This window comes from Lupinus angustifolius, chromosome LG04 (genome assembly GCF_001865875.1).
Source record: "Lupinus angustifolius cultivar Tanjil chromosome LG04, LupAngTanjil_v1.0, whole genome shotgun sequence".
In the NCBI taxonomy this organism is placed as follows: Eukaryota; Viridiplantae; Streptophyta; class Magnoliopsida; order Fabales; family Fabaceae; genus Lupinus; species Lupinus angustifolius.
The window spans coordinates 13,454,278-13,473,729 of NC_032012.1; the positions used below are offsets into that span (position 1 = coordinate 13,454,278).

A 19,452-nucleotide genomic window follows, 5' to 3' on the forward strand; every position below is an offset into this window, starting at 1 on the left:
GATAAATAACTTAGTTAAAAATTTCTAGAAAAAGTGTTGGTTTTAATGTACCTTTGAACTGGATTGCCCGAGAGTGCCTGTGATCTTTTCTATCAGTTCTTTGAGTACTTGAACTATCATCTATACTCCCCTATACATTTTTTAAGGTTTTATTAAGGTGCCTTAGAGCACAAGAAAACACATCCATGCACTATACTAATTGCCCAAACCAAATACCACATTATGCATCTAAAACTTTGCTTAATTACCTAATCCTTGTTTAAATTTTAATGACACCCAACCCAAAATATCTTCCTCCACTAACTCATCCCTCACACCTATATATAAATGACCTTAAGGGGGGTGGGGGATGAATTCTCACACTCTCACACCTCCTCACCAACACTACATCTTCACTCATCTTCTTCACTCTTTCTTCCTAACATTAGCACCAAGGAGGGAGGGAGAAAGCCTCCATCTTCTTCTCCAAACTCACATGCAAGTGAGAAATATTAATCCCCAAGGTATCTAGTTTACCTCCATGGCTTTTAATCTACACTTTCTTAAAGTTTTTTTGGTTGGATTCTCATTAAGATTTCATGAACTAAAAGTGGTGCAACTATGGATAATAGTGTAGAGTTTGCTTGGATTTCCTCCTAATTTCTCTTCAAAGACTCTACCCAACCGTTTCAAGGTATGGAGAACTCAAATTTCACCCCTGCTTCACGAAAAAATGATATGCAAGGTCTGTCCTTATTGTTTTAAAAATTCTGCTCTAAGTGTGGTTAGGGAAATCATGCATTGTTGTGGTTGTTGTTGAGTTGTAAGCTTAGGGTTGTGTTAGAAATGATCATGGCTATGTTTAGAAATCTTTGCATGTTGGAAATCTTCTGCGTTCAGGTCTTTTTATCCCAAGAATTTCGTGGTGAAAGGATTTCTAAACCCAATCACCTCCTTGTGTTGTTGATAGATCCAAAAGGGTGTTTTAGGTGTTGTTGTGATTGTTCTAGGGTGTTTAGAATTGAAAACCCTTGCATGTGTTATAAGCTTTGTTTAACACACTGAACTCGTGATCTTTAACTCATTCCAAAGGTTAGAACTCGAAAATTTTGAAGGCTAAGAAGCCATGCAAATCGGTCCCAAGTATTCAAGAGTTAAGGAAAATCCTCATACCTTAATTCCTTGATAACTTGAGTTCCTAACATCCAAATTTTTCATATAATATATGCATGTGTGCATATTTTAAATTCCTAGCTAAATATCATTCTTTCAGGGAAAAAAAATTCGAAATCCTCACTGTTTAAAGGGAAAAACGAAAACAGTCCCTAGTTCGCACTCCAAACTATCTAATTTTTGACTATATGTTAGCCTATGTTTCAAATTGCCTTATGGTTTATAAATTATGCGTTTCATGAGCCTAAACTTATACTAGTACTCTGTTTATTGAAAATAAAATGTGTATCTCAAGATAAGTCAAATTCTGAGGTTTAAACCAATAGCGTCTCTGGAAATCTTTTCGTGCCTAATCAAGATTTTAGTTATATCCAAACTAGATATTTGAGTATGTTCTAATGTCTAGAGCCTCATTTAGACTAGTACTCTGTTTATTGAAAATAAAATGTGTATCTCAAGATAAGTCAAATTCTGAGGTTTAAACCAATAGCGTCTCTGGAAATCTTTTCGTGCCTAATCAAGATTTTAGTTATATCCAAACTAGATATTTCAGTATGTTATAATGTCTAGAGCCTCATTTAGGTGTTTTCCTTTGCAATCTGAATAAACTTAGTGATATCAAAATTAACTATTTATGACCTAATCAGGTATGCGGCACTCGGGCAATCAGCAACAAAGGAACATTAAGTTCAGTAAGGATAGAAGTATGGAGAGAAGTGTCTTTATATAGGTGCTTATAAATGATGCCAAAGATATTCATGCATCTCTAAGCTAGGCCATGCGCGGATATAGTCGAATACTATTTCTGTGGCCGCGAACAATCGAGTAGCGAGACTTAGTTGTTCGTAAATTAATTTAAACTCTAAATTATGATGAATATGTTTGGTTAAAGTGGTTCAATGGAATTGAGTGATTATGTTTGTTGATATGAATGATCATTATGACTGAAAGTTTGATAATGAAATTGAATATTCTATTGAATTTTGAAATGTGACATATTGTTGAGTTGACTATTGAATTGTCATCAAACATTCTCATGGAATAGAATATGAAAATTATTGATGAAACTTGAAGAATGAAAGTTTTGCTTATGAAAGATTTTGACGAAGGATGAAGGGGAAATATTTCTGACTTATATCAAAACTGGTATATTTTTATAGCGATTAGAAAATCCTTTTGATCAATAAGCCAGTGAGTTAGAACATGAAGAAAATTTTATAATTGAGTTTCATTGAAAATGTTTTGTTATTACCCTAAAAAGGTTTCCGCTCATTCTTATTTTTTAAAAGGGAAAAAAGCTATCTTTTGTATGAATCGGAAGATTCATGTCACTATGTTTACCGTTTGTAACATTGTCTACGGGAAGATACGACATTGAGATTGTATTGAGAACCCAGAGGGGTACCTTTTCTGTGTGACTTGGTTGAGGGGACATTGTGGGTGGAGATTGATTTGTCAGTAACTATAGCGACCTCTGACACCCCCTTGAAGGTATCGTGCTTAAGGTGACGCAGCGGTTATCTTTGCCAACCGGAGAGTATTTCCGACGCTATTGAGTGCACGATAGTTGTATGCCTTTTGGTTACCAATGGTTGGCACAGTGTTGTATTCATCATGTTCGCTTCCTAAGAACAGCAAATGGCTGGTCGGGCTCGATCAGTCGGTACCATTTTTGTTGATGTATCGTTAGGAGCGCAGTTAGGAGACGTTTTCTCCATGCATTCATTTACAAAATAGTTGGTCTCATTAGTTTAACGAGTGCATTCATTATTACATCATGCTCATACATATGATTAAATTGTTATATTAATACTTGTTTGATCTGTTTAATGTTATGACTTTATTAATTGTTGATTGTTTATCTTATATAGAGATACTTACTCTCCAATCTCACATTACAGGTAGTGATGGACTTAGAGGCTTCTTTTGTGGTTCCTCCTTGTCGAGTAGAGATCATGCCTCTCCCGTCGGGGGCGGTTGAGGTGGATCGGTCTAGGACGGTGTTTAGGGGAGATATGAATCAGGTGTTCGTACTCGGACATGCATAGAGTGACACTCCCCCGCCACTCTACCGTTCCAGCGGTCTATATCATGCACATACCAGACGTTTACGAGTTACGACGCATACCTCCTCTTGATCCTGCTAGGTATATTCCATCTCTTATTGCTCCTCTTGACCTATCTGTTGGATCCTATCATACCCGGACACGTAGGGTTGCGCCATTCTGGTTTACACCCAGAGCCTCAGTGAGACGTTCTGCTGGGGGACCACCTGTGACCCCGGCTAGTCGAACTGAGACGACTCGGGGAGTTCAGACTTGTCGATGTATCCGGTGTCTTTCTTTACGGGAGAGGCATATGGATTCACCCGCTATTGTTGTGAGAGAGAATATGGATTTTGCTCCTGGGTCCTCTTCTCACGGGGTACGTGGGAGGATTCAGAATGACGAGGCTGATATTCGTGGCTTGGTAAGGAGGGCCCAACAATCTCCTTCACCATCATACTCCCCTACGCCAGCCGAGCCTATGGTTAGGGATGATATTATATATATTTCCAATGATGATGAAGATCCAGAGGAAGACCCTGAGGAGGGTAGTTCTGAGAGACAGTAGCAGGAGGATGTTGGGTCGAGATTCTGACGGTATGTTTATGCATGGTATGACCGTATAGTTTTCTTTGGTGCGGTTGCTGTGAGTTTAGTGTACACCCAGCCATAGGATCTTTTGCGTGTGTATATTTGTGTATATATATGTCCTATTATGCTGGAGTGTATATGTGGATGGCGTGACTTGGATGACGTACTCTTTTTTTGGACTATGACGCTTTTTGAACTGATGATCTATATATATAAATATGTGTATGTTCCTATGTTGTATTGTTGTTTAGTCTATAGTTTAAGTGGTGAGTTATGAAAGAACCATATGTTCATATGTTCTGAAGGAAAAAAATTTATACGCTATTTTCGCAAAAAGGAAAATATAATTAACCAATATCGTAAACGATGGTCTTGTATGTAATTGCTTTAAGCGTTAGGAAAAGGGTGTTACAGATTACATATCCAATAATTTGTAAATTTTGAAAAAATAAAGCAATTTTAAGTACAAGTACGCATATTATAAGCATAATGAAGCACACATATAATTGCTCTTGTAGCTCATATTTTTGAATTAATTAATTTGTGTATGATAAGGATAAACTCTTATATTATAATTGAATCAGATCGCTCTTGGAGAAGAAAATTCATCCTTGAAGATAATTGTGTTTTCCAGTTTTTATTATAATTGATCAGTAATTGATTAACTAGTAATTAACACTACTTAATAGATTACTTTTGTTGCATGATAACTGACTATCTAGGTTTATAAAAACAAAATTTCTCTATCTAATCGATTAGTAGTCGTTTAAGGCTGAACAAAATCGGAAAATAATAATTGAAACAACGAAGTTTCCATACACTAATTCACTCCCTACTCGATGTGAAATAGGGCCCTTGTAACCCAACAAGCTCATCTAGGAAGGAATCATCAATTGATGAATATCTTTCTTCACTATTAAGCAGTTCGATCCAAGACAAATGATTAGCCATTGAGTTCACAATTCCCTTTCTATTGATGATTTCCAAGTCAAACTCTTAAATCAAGAGGACCTAACTAATAGGTCTTAGTGTGGATTCTTTCTTACTCATCAGATACTTGTGTATTGAGTGATCTATGTAGACAATTACATATGAGCCAATCAGATACTATCTGAACTTCTTATAAGCAAAGACTACAACTAGCAACTCCTTCTCAGTTGTAGCATACTTTGCTTGAGCCTTGTCAAGTGTCTTGATAACGTAATAGATTTCATTCACCTTCTTGTCACTTTTATCACATATAATCTCTAAATTTAGGTTCTAATCTGGTGATTGCATGCAGAATAGGAGCACTAGTAAAAGCTTTTGTCATCTGGAGAAATAAATCTCGACAAGAGGCATCAAAATTAAATGTAGCATCTTTCATTGAAAGATTGGAATATGGGTTTGCAATTTTATAAAAATCTTTTATGAAATGAATGTAAAAGCTTGCATGCCCTGAGAAACTTTTCACTCCTTTTATATTAACAGGTGAAGATAATTTTTCAATTACTCCTATTTTAGCCTTGTTCATCTGAATTCTTTTTCCTCAGACATTGTGTCAAGAACTAAATTTACAACTAAGAACTAAATTTACTTCATCACAATGTAATAATATTTGGTTCATGTTTGTTAAACTATCATCTAAGTCCAACCCACATGCGTGTAAAATTATCCATGAAGATAGTTGGGACATTTTATAACCCATAAGGCATTCTCCTATAAACAAAAATGTCATAAGGATAGGTAAAAGATGTCTTCTGTTCATCATTAGGATGACTAAGGATTTGATGAAATCTTGAATATCCATCTAAGTAGCATAAATACTCATGAGTTTAAGGTGGCATTGACCTTGACATTTTGTATACCTGATGCGGTACAAAATATGGGCCCTTAATTTAACTATATGAATCTTGGATGTCAAATAATTTAATTATGTAATATTTTCATAATAAATTTTGAACAAAAAAGTCTTATACAAATGTGAGAATGCAACATATACTGTATTTTTGTGTTCGATTATTGTTACTTATTAGGGACTTAAGCCCAATATATTTTTATAAGGCCATTTTTCTTAATGAGAGTTAAAAGATCTTATACTTTTATTCATAGTTATAAAAACCGTACTGTACCGGCCGGTTCAACCGGAAAACCGGTGAACCGGGCCCCTAACCGGTACGGTACAGGTGTTGAACCGGCCAAGTATCAAAATCGATCAAAACCGGTCAAAAACCGGTCAAAACCGGCGAATCAGCCGGTATTTTACTAAATCGATTGGTTTATACACATATATTTTTTTCTTTTAAAAAACTTAAAAACCCATTACAATGTGACCCATCTTTCCAACTCTTCTTCAACACTTCAAGACACATGCTTCCAAAGCATACTTAGATTACACATTTTGGTTCCTAACATTCGTGTGTAATCTTGGAGTATTGTCTGAAGATAGGATTTGGTAGAAAAATATAATATTCATATAAGATAACTTTGACTCGTTGATGTTAAATGTTAAAACTCTAAATTTATTTGTTTTATAGAGTGAGTTGTGAAGTTATGTCATTTATTTATATTTTGTGGTTGTTAAGTGATACTTTTGGATTGATATATATTTTTTAATTTAGACTTTGAATTTCTTAAAGACTTAAAGTTGTTTATTTATGTGAATTTTGAGTAGATTATAAATATGGATTATAAATTTGAGTATCTATCTATTTGAAATTTTTTTGTTATAGGTATATATATATAAATATAAGTAGGTATGTTCGGTTTAACCGGCATACGGTTTAATTATTGAACCACTGGTTGAACCACTGTACCACTATACCAATACCCTCACCGGTTTGATAATCGGTACGGTTTTAACAACACTGCTTTTATTACTTTAGGTGAGACCTTTATTTTAATTATACATCAATAGTATAATAACATAAAACAATGATCATCACAACTAAAATAGTATTGAACAAATTTATGTGTAGAGTATAATAATTGACAAGACAATAAATTTTGAAAATTAAAAATAGTAGCATACTTATCATATAAATATAAAATTAGTTGTATACATAAAAAAATATTTGTGGCCTCATTAATTTTGGATCATGTGTTACATACTTGCCGCACACCCTTATGGGTCAGTCCTAGTTTAAGGTCTCTCTAACATTTGATCAAAGAGTGTGATGGGGAACTGATCCTTCCTAGTATTTGTATTTAACTTTCTGAACCATATGCACATCCTCCACCTTGTGTCCGTGGTAGTGGGAAGAATTCATTCTATTCATTTTTAACAATTGCCTTCCCCTTATTCTTAGACATTACATGTACATGGCTTACCCACTCCCTATCTGATATTATATATATATATTACCCCAACATTGAGAAATTTAAGCATTTCTTTCCTCACCAATCCCTTGATATTAGTATTTAACCTAATTTGATTCTCAATTGAAGTCTTATAAACTAGGAACAAGGATCCATAAAGATCCTATGCATGCACATGAAAGGATTTATTCCTTTAATATCATTAATTGTATAGTCAATGACCTTCTTATACATTTTAACAACTTTTAACAGCTTCTGAGTTTCTTCATTATTTAATCTAGAATTTAAATACTAGATAAGAGAAGCTATGACCCAAAATTTAATATCATAGGATAGAAGCTAGTGTTTTTAATTCTAATTAGGAGCTATAATTTCCTTACTATCCTCAAGGTTTTGTTTGGGCTCCATTTTTCGTTCTACTTGTATGAGGAAGAAAGGCTGGACTAGCACATAGGAAATTCACAGATTATGCCACTTCCTCGTGAAAATTAGAAGAATTCCTTCCTAATAGGCATCTATCATATAACAAGAGTACTCATCCTGACATGTTTATATGTTTATGTGGTTAATTCATGATATATTATGTATGCCTCCATGGTCTTAAGATTATTTAATTTATGAATTTTCAAAATTTTGTGGGTGTGTAACCGCTTACCATGGATGGGTAACTGATTACCAAGTATTAGAGTACCTCAAAAACGAAAAACTCTGGCGAGTAACCAATTCCTTCTATTGAGTAACTGGTTACTAAAAAAATAGAACTAATGGCTAATCGATTAGTCAATTGAATAACCGATTACCTCATGATCATTTCTGGAAATTTGGGCAATCGTTGAAAGACTAACTAATTAATCTAACATAATAGCTTATTACTTCAATAATCCTTTATATAGGAACCTCCATTTTTACTAGATTTTCAGAACTTCATCTTCTTCCTCACGTGACCCTCAAATAACCTAGATTTTCATCATTAAAAACTTTACAAACACAAATTTCATCTTTTGTGCCCCAAATCAAAAACCTCAAATTTATTTCTTTAGAAAACCTATAAATCCAAAAACTCAAAATCATGGCTTCTTCCTCTAGAACCAAGAAGCTATAAACTAGGCCTTCTCAAAGTCGTCAACTAGGTTAAAATGAGACCAACCCATTGGACTTGTGAAGGCTTCTCTTAACCGATGAGCATTGTGAAGTCTTCCAGGTTTACTTCTTAGGACAACAATTGATCACTCCCAAATATGATATACTAAACTCTTTTGAATTTTCTCAATTTAAGTTTCCCGAACTGACAACAAAGTATTGGAGATTTTTGTTTATAAAAGAGTGTATATTATCCCAAATTGGTTAGGGTATTTAACTGCAATCTAAAGGTTAAGAAAGACAAATTATTTTCATCGATTAAAGGAAAATAGATTGTTACGGACTTGAAAACTTTTGGATCAGTTTGCATGAAAATACCATGCATTGGAGCCGAACTTGGCTTTGGACTTCATTGTCCTTCAGAAGAGTTCGATAGAAAAGAGTTCTACGAATCCTTGTGTAGATTCCTTCAAGAGGAAATAGTGAGAAAAAGTAGTGGTTGAGTCTATGAAAAATTGAGATATCATGTCTGTGGGAAATCTTAAATTGGATGATCTTTTGTTGCACTACTTTTAAGTTATGTTGTAGTTCCAAAATTTTCAAAATAATCTATGATTAATGATATGGAATTACAACTTGTGTATGCCCTTAATAAAAATAACACTGTTAAGTAGGCTTTCATAATTATGCAACAAATTCTCTATCTTAGGGATAAGAACGGCCCACTACCTTATGCTATAATAGTTACTACCATACTTGAGAAGTTTGGAATCTCTATTTCTAGAGGATCCAAGATGGAGTTAGATTCTCGGGGTAGCAAAATTGGCCTATATGTTATTCACAAGATAGGCTTCTTTCAAGACCCGATCGATTTGTAGTTCAAGCATCAAAATAATCGTGTTGTTGAATCTTCTGCTAACCATACTCCTCAACCTGAACCTCAACCCTCTCAATCTAAATTATATCCCTTATCATCCTCTAGCAAGCCAACCAATCGCATGATCATGGACGAATTGGTAAATCTTCGAGGCTATATCACCACAAGGATGAATGCTCTTAATGCTTAAAACCGACAAATTCGGATTGAACTCATGTGATTATCTAATTGATGTCACTATATGGACATCAATGATGATGAGTAGGAGACTCTTAGTCTTAGGCTTATGATTGTTTTGGTTGTAATATTGTTGATTTCATCTTTTAATGTATTTATGTCTTTGACTCATTTGGTTGCACTTTTATGACAATTTCCTATTATGTATGAACATGTTTGCTGTAAATTTTAATGCTATATGGTTTAATGGTTTATGTCAATCTGCTTAGCGCATACACATATTGTTCATATCATTTGACCTTGGCATAAGTACATATCTTGTATCCATGTGTATATTTCTGTGTATATCAGAAAACTTGTCGTTTTTTTCTTTTTGATGAAGTCAAAGGGGGGCAGAGTTGAAGTTACTTTCGTGATTAACTTTTTTAGGGAAATTAATTCTAAATACGAAGGGAGAGCATACAAAATAGAGAGAGTATACACAAAATTAAGAGCTTACACATCAAGATGCAAATATGCAAATCAAGAAACTCATTGTCAAAACAGTACTTGTTTGTCATCGTCAAAAAGGGAGAGATTGTAAAAAACATCTTGCTCCTGACATTGGCTAAGTTTCGATGAAGACACCAACATTAATAAAAAGAAGAAAAATGATTGAAGACCTTGAAGATTTAGAAGTATGATCATCAAGTGAACAAGACTATATAGCATTCTAAGTTAGGTATTTTTAATCCTAAGTCTCTTTACTTAAGAATGTCCAAATGCTCTTAGGAATGTTTTTAAAGTTTTTGACAAATATAACTTAGATTGAAAATTGTTTTAAAATTTTGAAAACAATTTTTCAAAAAGATGAGTAACAAGTTACTCAAAACTGAATAACAGGTTACTAGGACAAAGTAATCGATTGTAGGGACAGAGTAATCGGTTGCCAAACTGAGTAACAGGTTACCGGACAAAAATAAGAGTAACCGACTACTCAATCGAGTAATCAATTACTCATTGGACAAAAGCTTAAGGTAATCAATTACACCAAGTAAGTAATCACTCATAGTTGTTATATCAATTTTTGGATTCAAACTGAAACAACTTCTTCCAAAATGAATCAATGTCTCTCCAATCGATTTCTACCTTTTGGAATTGACATGTTGGCTGGTTGGAAGCCCATTTAAACACATCTGGCATTCAGATTTGAAATCAATCATTCACACAACTTTTACATACAATTCATACACACTTTTGCCAAAACTTAAGCAATTTTTTTGATTTCTTGAGAAGTTGTCAAAGTGTTTTTATACAAAGTTTTATGCACTTCATTTTAATCTGCAAAGCACTAGAGCATTTGTGTGTTGCTTATTGTGATTAAATTACAATGATTGAAAGCTTAAGAGTTATAATTCATAGCAATCCTTATCCCTAGATACAAAGTTTTTCATGTATTCAATTGTTGTAAATTCACCATAGGGTGTGATGAGGGAAAAAGTGACAACAAGAAGTGGTGTGCTTCTTGTGGTGAGATTGGTGAGTGATAATCTTAAAAAAGTCTAGGTGTAAGATTTGTAAGATTAACATTCATTACATAGTAAAATTTATTGTGGTTTGCAAGAGGGCTAGACATAGACTTTGGTGGATAGAAGGTGAACCATGATATATAAGTATTATCTCTTTTCCCTTACTCTTTTACATTTTGTGCATTGATTTTTGCTAACTTAAGTCTTACGTATCATATATGAGTTTTACATTTTACAAGTTGCAAAAATCTGCATATAAGTTGCACAAAATAAGAAAACTAATTTACTCCCTCTTAGTTTGTCATCTACATTTACAATGTTTAGACTAAAGAATTGTTTTGTCTACTAAATGTGAAGTATGAAGATAAATGTTTTTATACATGAGCTCAGAAAATGGTGTCAAAGATAGTCGTGCATCTCTAATCTAAGCCTTAGGCATGTTTAGTCGAATATTATATATATGGTCTCGATTAAATTAGTCTTGAGCCTTATTTGCTCGTAAATTACTAATTGTAACTTGTCTGGTTGATGAAGTATTTATTGATACTATGTGATTTATTTTCTTTGATGGATTGATTGCTTGAAGTTTTTAAGTGATAGAAGCTAGTTGTAGGCCTGATTTAACTTCTTAGTCATGATTAATGAATTATTGCTGAAATGATTGTTGCACCATGATATGTGATTATTATTGTGCGTTTACATGACAAATGATCATTCCACGTAGTATAAAGAATGGAAAGAAAAAGTTTTATGAAAAGATTGTAAAGAAAATGGGAAAATTATTTTAATGAGTTTTACCGCAAACTGAAAGATCTTAAGATATTCTTAGAACTACATTTTGAAAACCATTTTAATGAGTTATGTGGATGTAGATGAACTAATTGAGTTTCCTAAGACATAAAGAAAGATAGAAAAATGATTTGAAATTCTTACACTAAAAGTTCAAATATTTGAGAAGATGGTTGTTAGCTATGGCAAGCAAGCCAACAAGGAAAGAAAAAGAATGTTGTTTGAACTCGAAGATTCAGTATGGGTATACTTTAGGAAGGAAAAGCTTCATGCTCAAAGGAAATCGAAGTTGCAACCAAGAGAAGATAGTAGTTTCCAAGTAATAAATAATATCAATGACAATGCCTACAAAATGGATCTAATATATGACTATAAAGTAAGTTCACTCTTGATGTTGCTAACTTAGTTCCTTAGATGCATGGAATGATTATCCAAATTTGAGGATAAATTTGAGGATAAATCATTTCCAAATTTGAGGATAAATCCTTTAATAATTGAAATTTCATGTTCTTATAAATTTTCTTAGACTCTTCTATGTTGAACACACATTTATATTCTAGTTTGTATGATCCTTCAAAAGTTTGCATCTTAGTTGCCCCAGAAGACTTAATGGGGGATAAGGCATTTGTTGATTTGTTAGAAGTTGCACTTTCATTTATAGGGGTTGTATTCTTGTGTAGACCATATGCTTTATATGTACTTTCATTTTCTTATTCAATACAACTTGAATCTTGTGCTTAAACATATTGCATAGTGTATATTGTGAGGAGTGTTTTCCTTAGTTCTTAGTTAAACCCAATTTGGGACTTATCATGAGGCTAATTACTCTTCCGTCCAACTATTAGTTTATCATTCATCTTTAGTTGAGACACCATTCAAAAACCATCATTCCATTTTTTACCTTCCGCTAGTCTATCTTCAACCTTACTAATCACATTTTTTGTGCAATAATTTTGTTACCTACCTATAGGCTGGTTTTTAGAATAATGAAATATGTTAATTGATATAAAACATGGGAATGGGATGTAACCAACTTTACTAATCGATTTCTAAGACTTGGTGAAGTAAAAATCGGATTCTAGTGGGGAATTTTGACCCCTAATTCATTCTTGGTTATTATATCGAAGTATATTTTTATCCTTTTTTATCATCTCTTATCATTGCTTATGCATTATTTGTTACATTTTTTATTTTGTAATTGAAATTTTAGGTTGTTGTCTTAGTTAAACTTTAATTTCAAGAGAACTTGCAGGATTAAGTTAAAACCTTGGTCGGCCTCTCATTGTCTACAGAAAAACTTGCTGGATATGAACAAAACTTTGACCTCTCATCTGTCTATTTTTGTTGCCATGCTAACATAAAGTATCATAATAATTCACAGAAAACCATGATAAAGTTTGTTTTCTTTTGAATTATTGATGGAAAAATACTGATGATCCTTTTACACTATATATATATATAAAGTACATCAATCAAACTCTTTCATGCATCAATGTCCAGGTGATGATTGGGGTCAAATGTCTTCAACAGTGTCTCGTTTTTTATCCCAAACTAATCACATATTGCCACATGAATAAAAAATAAAAAACAAAAAGTAATATTCTGATTAACCTGAGACAAAGAGTGAGATATGGTTCAGGACAACTTATCTATGTCGTCAAGGTTGTTGGTAAAGGAAAAAATTTCCATCAAGAAGAGTGTCTTTTGGACCTATAATTGAAAAAATGTTCACGCGTGCTTTAGGAGTATGTGACTGTCAATATCAAATATGATCATTGACCCACACCCCTTTTGTTTTGCTTGGCATCATTTATGGGTAGCTCTTCTTGTCATTTGTGGTACTACTGATATATATATTTACAGGGATATAAAGGTCACGTGCTGTGAAAGTAATAGCAGCTGCAAGACTAAAAAAAATAAATCCATTCCTTTGGTACATTGAAATTGGTGGACCGACACAACTTGTAATTATGTTCTTATTCAAGGAGTAGAAGAAGACAGAAAATGACAAACTTGAGAGACTTCAAGTTACTGATACAGTTGAAGCAATTGAAGCTTTGATTCATTGTTAACTTAGGCCATGGTAAGCTTATTCCGTTATTATTAAAATTTTCTGATTTGACTGTTAAAGTGATTTTCTAATCATAACATAACTTCTACATTGTATACTTGTAACCTTGTTATTGATAGCAGAAAACTTTTTTCTTCATGTTCTCTCTTGCTCTAATACAACACATCGCACAAAATGATGGAAGGATGTGGACTGTTTTCAACAATTAAGCCTTTACCTTACTAGATCTCATAATAGGATATTGTAAATCATATATTAAATTTGTCCATGTTTGATGTTATATATAATCAGTCTTAAATCCAAATAAAATGTGAAGATTAATGTAAATGTTGTCGAATCTTGATAATATGATCATTGGCCTATGAAAAATATAATTTTATAAAATTAGTTTTAAGATAATTTAGCTTCCCTTAAATATTTTCCACAGCAAAAGAGAGACAGATCCATACCAAGTAGATTTTTACCGGTCCTGCCAAAGTTGACTAAATTGATAATGGTACAGCTTGAAACAAATCCATCCTCCACGATTCATGTGTTGTGGCCCTATATCCCCACCATTGAATATGTGAATTTTTGACTGAACGCGGGGATGGCTTCATCAGTAACCATTTGTATATGACAGCTACTTTGTAACTATAGACAGAGATCTACTGTTACAAATAATGTCTTCTGCCTCATACTAATCAAAATGTCATTTTTTCTTTAATTTTTTTACTCATGTGGTAATATGTGTAGGGATAGACCACTTGTCTCCGTTCCCGTCCTGTTTGGTGTGTCCATCCAATTAAAAAATTTAACTTAAATAAAAAAATATATATTATAATAATATAAATTAATATTTTTACATTATTCTACGTAGTTTCATTGACTATGTACATAGAGACAAAAATATCTTGGGACAGACAATTCTTGTCCGTGCAGGGATAGGGATGAGACACTGTAGAGGATGCATGAGTCTGTGCCTATTCCTGTCTCATTCATTCATATATTGACACATGGAAAATGTTAAACAATTTTTTTCTAATTCAAGTTATCATAAATTTCTGAATTACTATTAAGCCCTTTTATTTTTTCATTAATTATAAAATCCTCAAACTCTCCACTTTTATTTCATTTCTCTTTCCTCTTTCTCTGTATTTTGCACAACAAAACCCACTTCACCATAAGAAATGAGTCTCAAATAATCACACTCATCCTCCCTACAATTTTGTCTTCTTTCTTACTTATATCTGCCTCCACTTGTGTCGGGGTAAGATGCCTATTACTACTGCTGGAGATTTTTCCGGATGAATTTATTTGATGCTCATTTCTTATGCTATAGCTAATAAAGCAAAATTTGTAATTAAAGAAACGTGAAATGGGTTTTGTTCTGCAAAATGCAGATAAACAGAAAGAGAAAGAGAAAAGAGGAAAGAGAAATTAAATAAAATTGGGGAGTTTGAGGATTTTGTAATTAATGAAAATAATAAAATGGCTTAATAATAATTCAAAAGGTTATGATAACTAGAATTAGAAAAGAATTGTTTAACATTTTTCATGTGTCAATACATGAATGGATGGGACAAGAATAGGGACAGGTTCACGGGATAGCTGATCCCAGTGTTATAAAACTCGGCTCGACCGGCCGGTTCGAGCCTCTCATCTAACCAGTTTTGCATCAAATTGAGTTGATTCGTTCAGTTTAAGCCTAAAACTAGTGACTCGAGTGGTCGGACCTGTTAAATCCGCCGAGCCAATCAAAAAAATATTTTTTTTAAAAACAACCAAATTGATGTCGTTTTTAAGTGAAAAACAAGTAGTTTTAACTTATTTGTGGTTATGTTTGTCATTTGTTAGTTTACATTATAACAAAATTTTCATTGTTTAATTAAATTTCAAACTTATTGTGTATTTTTGTTGTAGTTAAAAAATAGTTCATATGTTTTTTATGATATTATCAATTTACTTGTGTCATTTTGTAGTAATAAAATGTTCTTTTTTTGTTGTTTAATTAGGTATCGTAATGTTTTAAATTTTGAGTATATCATTATTAAATATTGTTACGTATTATGATTTTTTTAGAATTTTTAATACAACCCGAGTTAACCGTTCCAACCATTGACCTAGTGGTTGAACCAATGACTCATTGATCCAGTACCCTAACTGAGTCATTAACCGGACTGAGTTTAATAACATTGGCATGATCCCCATCAATCACATGCGTTGACTCCATTTTTTTTAATGTAAATTACACAATCATATTCAATATCAACGAAAGAGTTTTTTACGTTAATATCGTTATTTACAATAGCCCACTCAAGACTAATTTCTATAATTTTGTAAGTATTAAGGATATTTGTATAATTTCAATAGCATCAAAAAAGAAAGTATAAATAAAAGAGGTTAGGTTATTCAATAAAAGAGCATAAGAAAGTTATTTTGGCTAAGACGACGGAATTTTTTACCAACAACAATCTCTTATTTCTTCTCTGGCTTTAATAATAGAGCCAATTGAGCTGAATAACAAGTGACGAAGGCATAGTAATTGGTGCATGTGGTTCACATTGGTGAACATCGGAAACTTCCCCGGAGTAACTTTGTTACGCAACGATCTATCCTTACTAACTGTATTCCAAATCATATCTTTAACTAATAATAGTGAAGAAAATATAAAAATAATAAATTCTTAATTTTTTAATTAATGTAATATATTTTCATTAGTCAGAAACATATTTTAGAACAAAGTTTGTGACAATAGATTTTTACTCTTTTATATATCAACATCTTGGAGTATAAATAAATTAAAGCATTAGAAAACAAAAAATCTGCGTATGCACATATATTTTTATACCAATTAATAGCCATTTGTATTTTTCCATTGAAAACTTTGACACTTTGTCTACTTCCTTGACAACAACTAGTCTTTATCTATTAACCGTCCATTCTAAAAGGAATGCTATCACATTTTTCTGTGCTCCTCATTCACCTAAGTTCTACATGTTTATAACTACTTTTAACAACTGATGCTTCATTAAATACCAATATTCAAATTGCCAGATGGTAAAATTTGACAAAAAATTTAACATGGTTGTAGTCATTGCAAGTGGCCTTGTGAAAGCTTTAAATGGAAAAGAAAAGAAAACCTGAGCCCCGGGAATGCCACAAAGAAAAGTAAAGATACACCACTTTGTTTATTTAAAGAAATTAAATATCTCATCATATGAAATAAGTTATCTCCTCCGACAACTAAAATCATAACATGCGATGAACATATCTAAAAATTAAAAAAAATAATACATATAATAATTTTAATGACTATAGAATATAACTTATATTATGATATGAAAATATATCTTATTATCTTATTTAAAAGACCAAAACCAACAAAGCATCCGGTATTAAGGGCTTAGGTCACATGAAACTTTTTTCCTACTGTGCATTAAAAATTCACATAGGTAATATGAAAAAAGTTTGTTGTCCCACTAGTATATACTATTTCACTCTATCTCATTAATCAAATAAATAACTTAAAACAAATTATATTCAGGAAAAACATATAAATTATATACATTATTATTGTATCATTTATTGTTCATATTTAATACTCTTCAATCTTGAAAAAAAGTAATCCAAATAAATGATGGTTGTATATAAATTTTTACATTGTGATTGAGATTGTATATATTAATAGTCTTCTAAAAAATGAATGAAAGATTAAATACATGAAATGGTAGGATACATATTATTTGTCCCATGGATAATTTAATTTGTTTGATGAGGTCTGTAAAAAAATGAAATTTACCATCCCATCTAATGTTCCTTACCAAAAGTTAGTCTTCTCAGGTATGAAGAGTTAAATAATTGCAGACCCACTATTTAAAGGATATATCTAGGGGACAGAAGTCAGTTCTGTCTTATTCTTGCCCCTTGCCCTTGGGGTTTTGCTGCTGCCACTCATATCCTGTGTGGTGTTATGGTTCTCCATAAATCTATCATAAGCTAAGACACTTTCAACGTTCAAACATACAGAGGTAAGCAAAACTTCTGGACTCAAGAAATAGTATGATTCTTGTAAACTTAAAAATTGGTAATAGATCAAAAGTGATTCATCTCTAATTTCAACTTCTTTTTTTGCCATATTGCAGGAAATAAACTGCTTAGAATCAAGATAAAGTTGGGTATTTTGAGCTTCCCATTCCAGAAAAGGTATATTCTTGTTATCCAAATGAAATATCAAATATCCCCTTTCACAATTTGCTATTGGGGAAGTGTTTTAAATTGCACACCACAATTGCAATTTTGAGTCTACGGGAACAGCATCACAACCGCATTTTGCTATAATTTTTCACAATTGCGTTAATGTTAATCATAATTTAACTGCAACCGTGACCACAATTTAAACCAGAATTAAGGTTTCTTTATCTATACATCTTTGAACCTTTCTCTGCTAAACTACTAACTCTTCTTTTTCCTTTTCTTTTCCATTTTATTTTAATCATAATAAAACAATCATAAAGTTTGGATGAAATCAAAATTGTAATACAATCTATTCTGCTGTAAAGTTAATTCTGATTTGGAATATGTAGGAAGTGAATTATGGAGGATAAATACAATGTAGTTAGGCAGCACAGTGGGATATGGAGATCCTTGAGAGATGGAGACTTTGAAGAAGAAGAAGTTTGGTCTGTAATCAAAGATATACCTGATTACAAGTCCAAGGACAAGGTGTTCTCTCCTCTTTCTGTCCCTAGGACCCTTCCAACTGCAGCAAGAATGATCCCAAGGACTAGCAATAACAACAATAGTAGTGCTGGTTCCTCTCATGAAAACAAGGTTGTTCAGCAATCAGCTCCTGTCAACATTCCTGACTGGTCAAAGATTTATAGGAATAAGAAGCAAAACAATACTTCAAACAATGTGTCAAGGTTTGATCATGATTATGACTTCTACCATTCTTTTGGTGATGAAGAAGATGCTGATGCTGATAGTGATGGTGATGGTGTTGTGAATTATGGTGGAGAAGATAGTGATGATGAAGAAGAGGAGTTTGATCCTAAGCTTCCCCCACATGAATTTATTGCAAGAAGGCTTGCTAGGAGTCAGATATCCTCATTTTCAGTTTTTGAAGGTGTTGGGAGGACCCTCAAAGGTAGAGATCTTAGCAAAATGAGGAATGCTGTCCTCTCAAAAACTGGTTTCCTTGAATCACTGTGACAAGGTTTCCAAGAAGAGTTATAATTATGAATGTATAGGGGGAGTGAGTCTTTAGTTTAATGGTTATGTTTTTAGGGTATAAAAGATTCATTTAGGCATTTTCCTTGGAAAAGCACTCAGACAACTTGGCTGTAGCAACTTAGTTATTTCAATGTCCAATTATGTGAAATTTATGGGATCAGTCCCTCACCTTATGGATCATGGATCAGGAACTAATTAGTTCGGGATACGTGGTTTTTCCTTCCTAACAAGTATTCATTTTGTTCTTTATGGGATGTAACAGACCTTACATTACTAACGTCTTGCTGGTAAATTTATGGGATCTGATCATATGTTGGTTAGAGCATTTACACAAACATAATCATGGATGTGCCAGGTTGAGTATTCAAATTGAATCATAAAGTCATAAATTGTTTAGAGTACAAAAAGTTCCATAGTTTTTTTTCCTGTAGATTTTTCATTGTGTTTTCCTGTTTGAGTTTTGGTTTTTTGTCAATAAGTCAATCTCTCTCTGCGTGCTATCCTCTTCCTTATTTCCTCTGTTTTCTTTCTATATGTGAGTTTGAGACGAATTCCATTCTAGCTTCTTATGTTTGACATTTACTGTTCTTTTTTGGGTTCCTTCCGGTTTTCGTGTTAGAAGACACCACTGAATAAAAACCTTAAATGTGT

The 19,452-nt window shown here is 32.8% G+C and overlaps 1 protein-coding gene across 5 annotated transcripts; it reads left to right on the forward strand.

Moving 5' to 3' along the window:
* Positions 17,437 to 18,961, forward strand: LOC109345912. Of its 5 annotated transcripts, none has more exons than XM_019585188.1 (3): positions 17,437 to 17,597; positions 17,712 to 17,805; positions 18,111 to 18,961. In XM_019585188.1, exon 3 carries the CDS (start codon positions 18,163 to 18,165, stop codon positions 18,778 to 18,780), a length of 618 nt encoding a protein of 205 aa, XP_019440733.1. In that variant the 5' UTR covers positions 17,437 to 17,597; positions 17,712 to 17,805; positions 18,111 to 18,162; the 3' UTR covers positions 18,781 to 18,961. The 5 variants fall into 5 exon arrangements, with proteins under 5 accessions (XP_019440733.1, XP_019440731.1, XP_019440730.1 ...); XM_019585186.1 differs by having other exon boundaries at positions 17,443 to 17,626; positions 17,712 to 17,772; positions 18,153 to 18,961; XM_019585185.1 differs by having other exon boundaries at positions 17,443 to 17,597; positions 17,712 to 17,772; positions 18,153 to 18,961.

What these genes read in the sequence shown, in the direction of transcription:
- LOC109345912 (XM_019585188.1), top strand. Translation starts at nt 18,163, where the DNA reads ATGGAGGATAAATACAATGTAGTTAGGCAGCACAGTGGGATATGGAGA.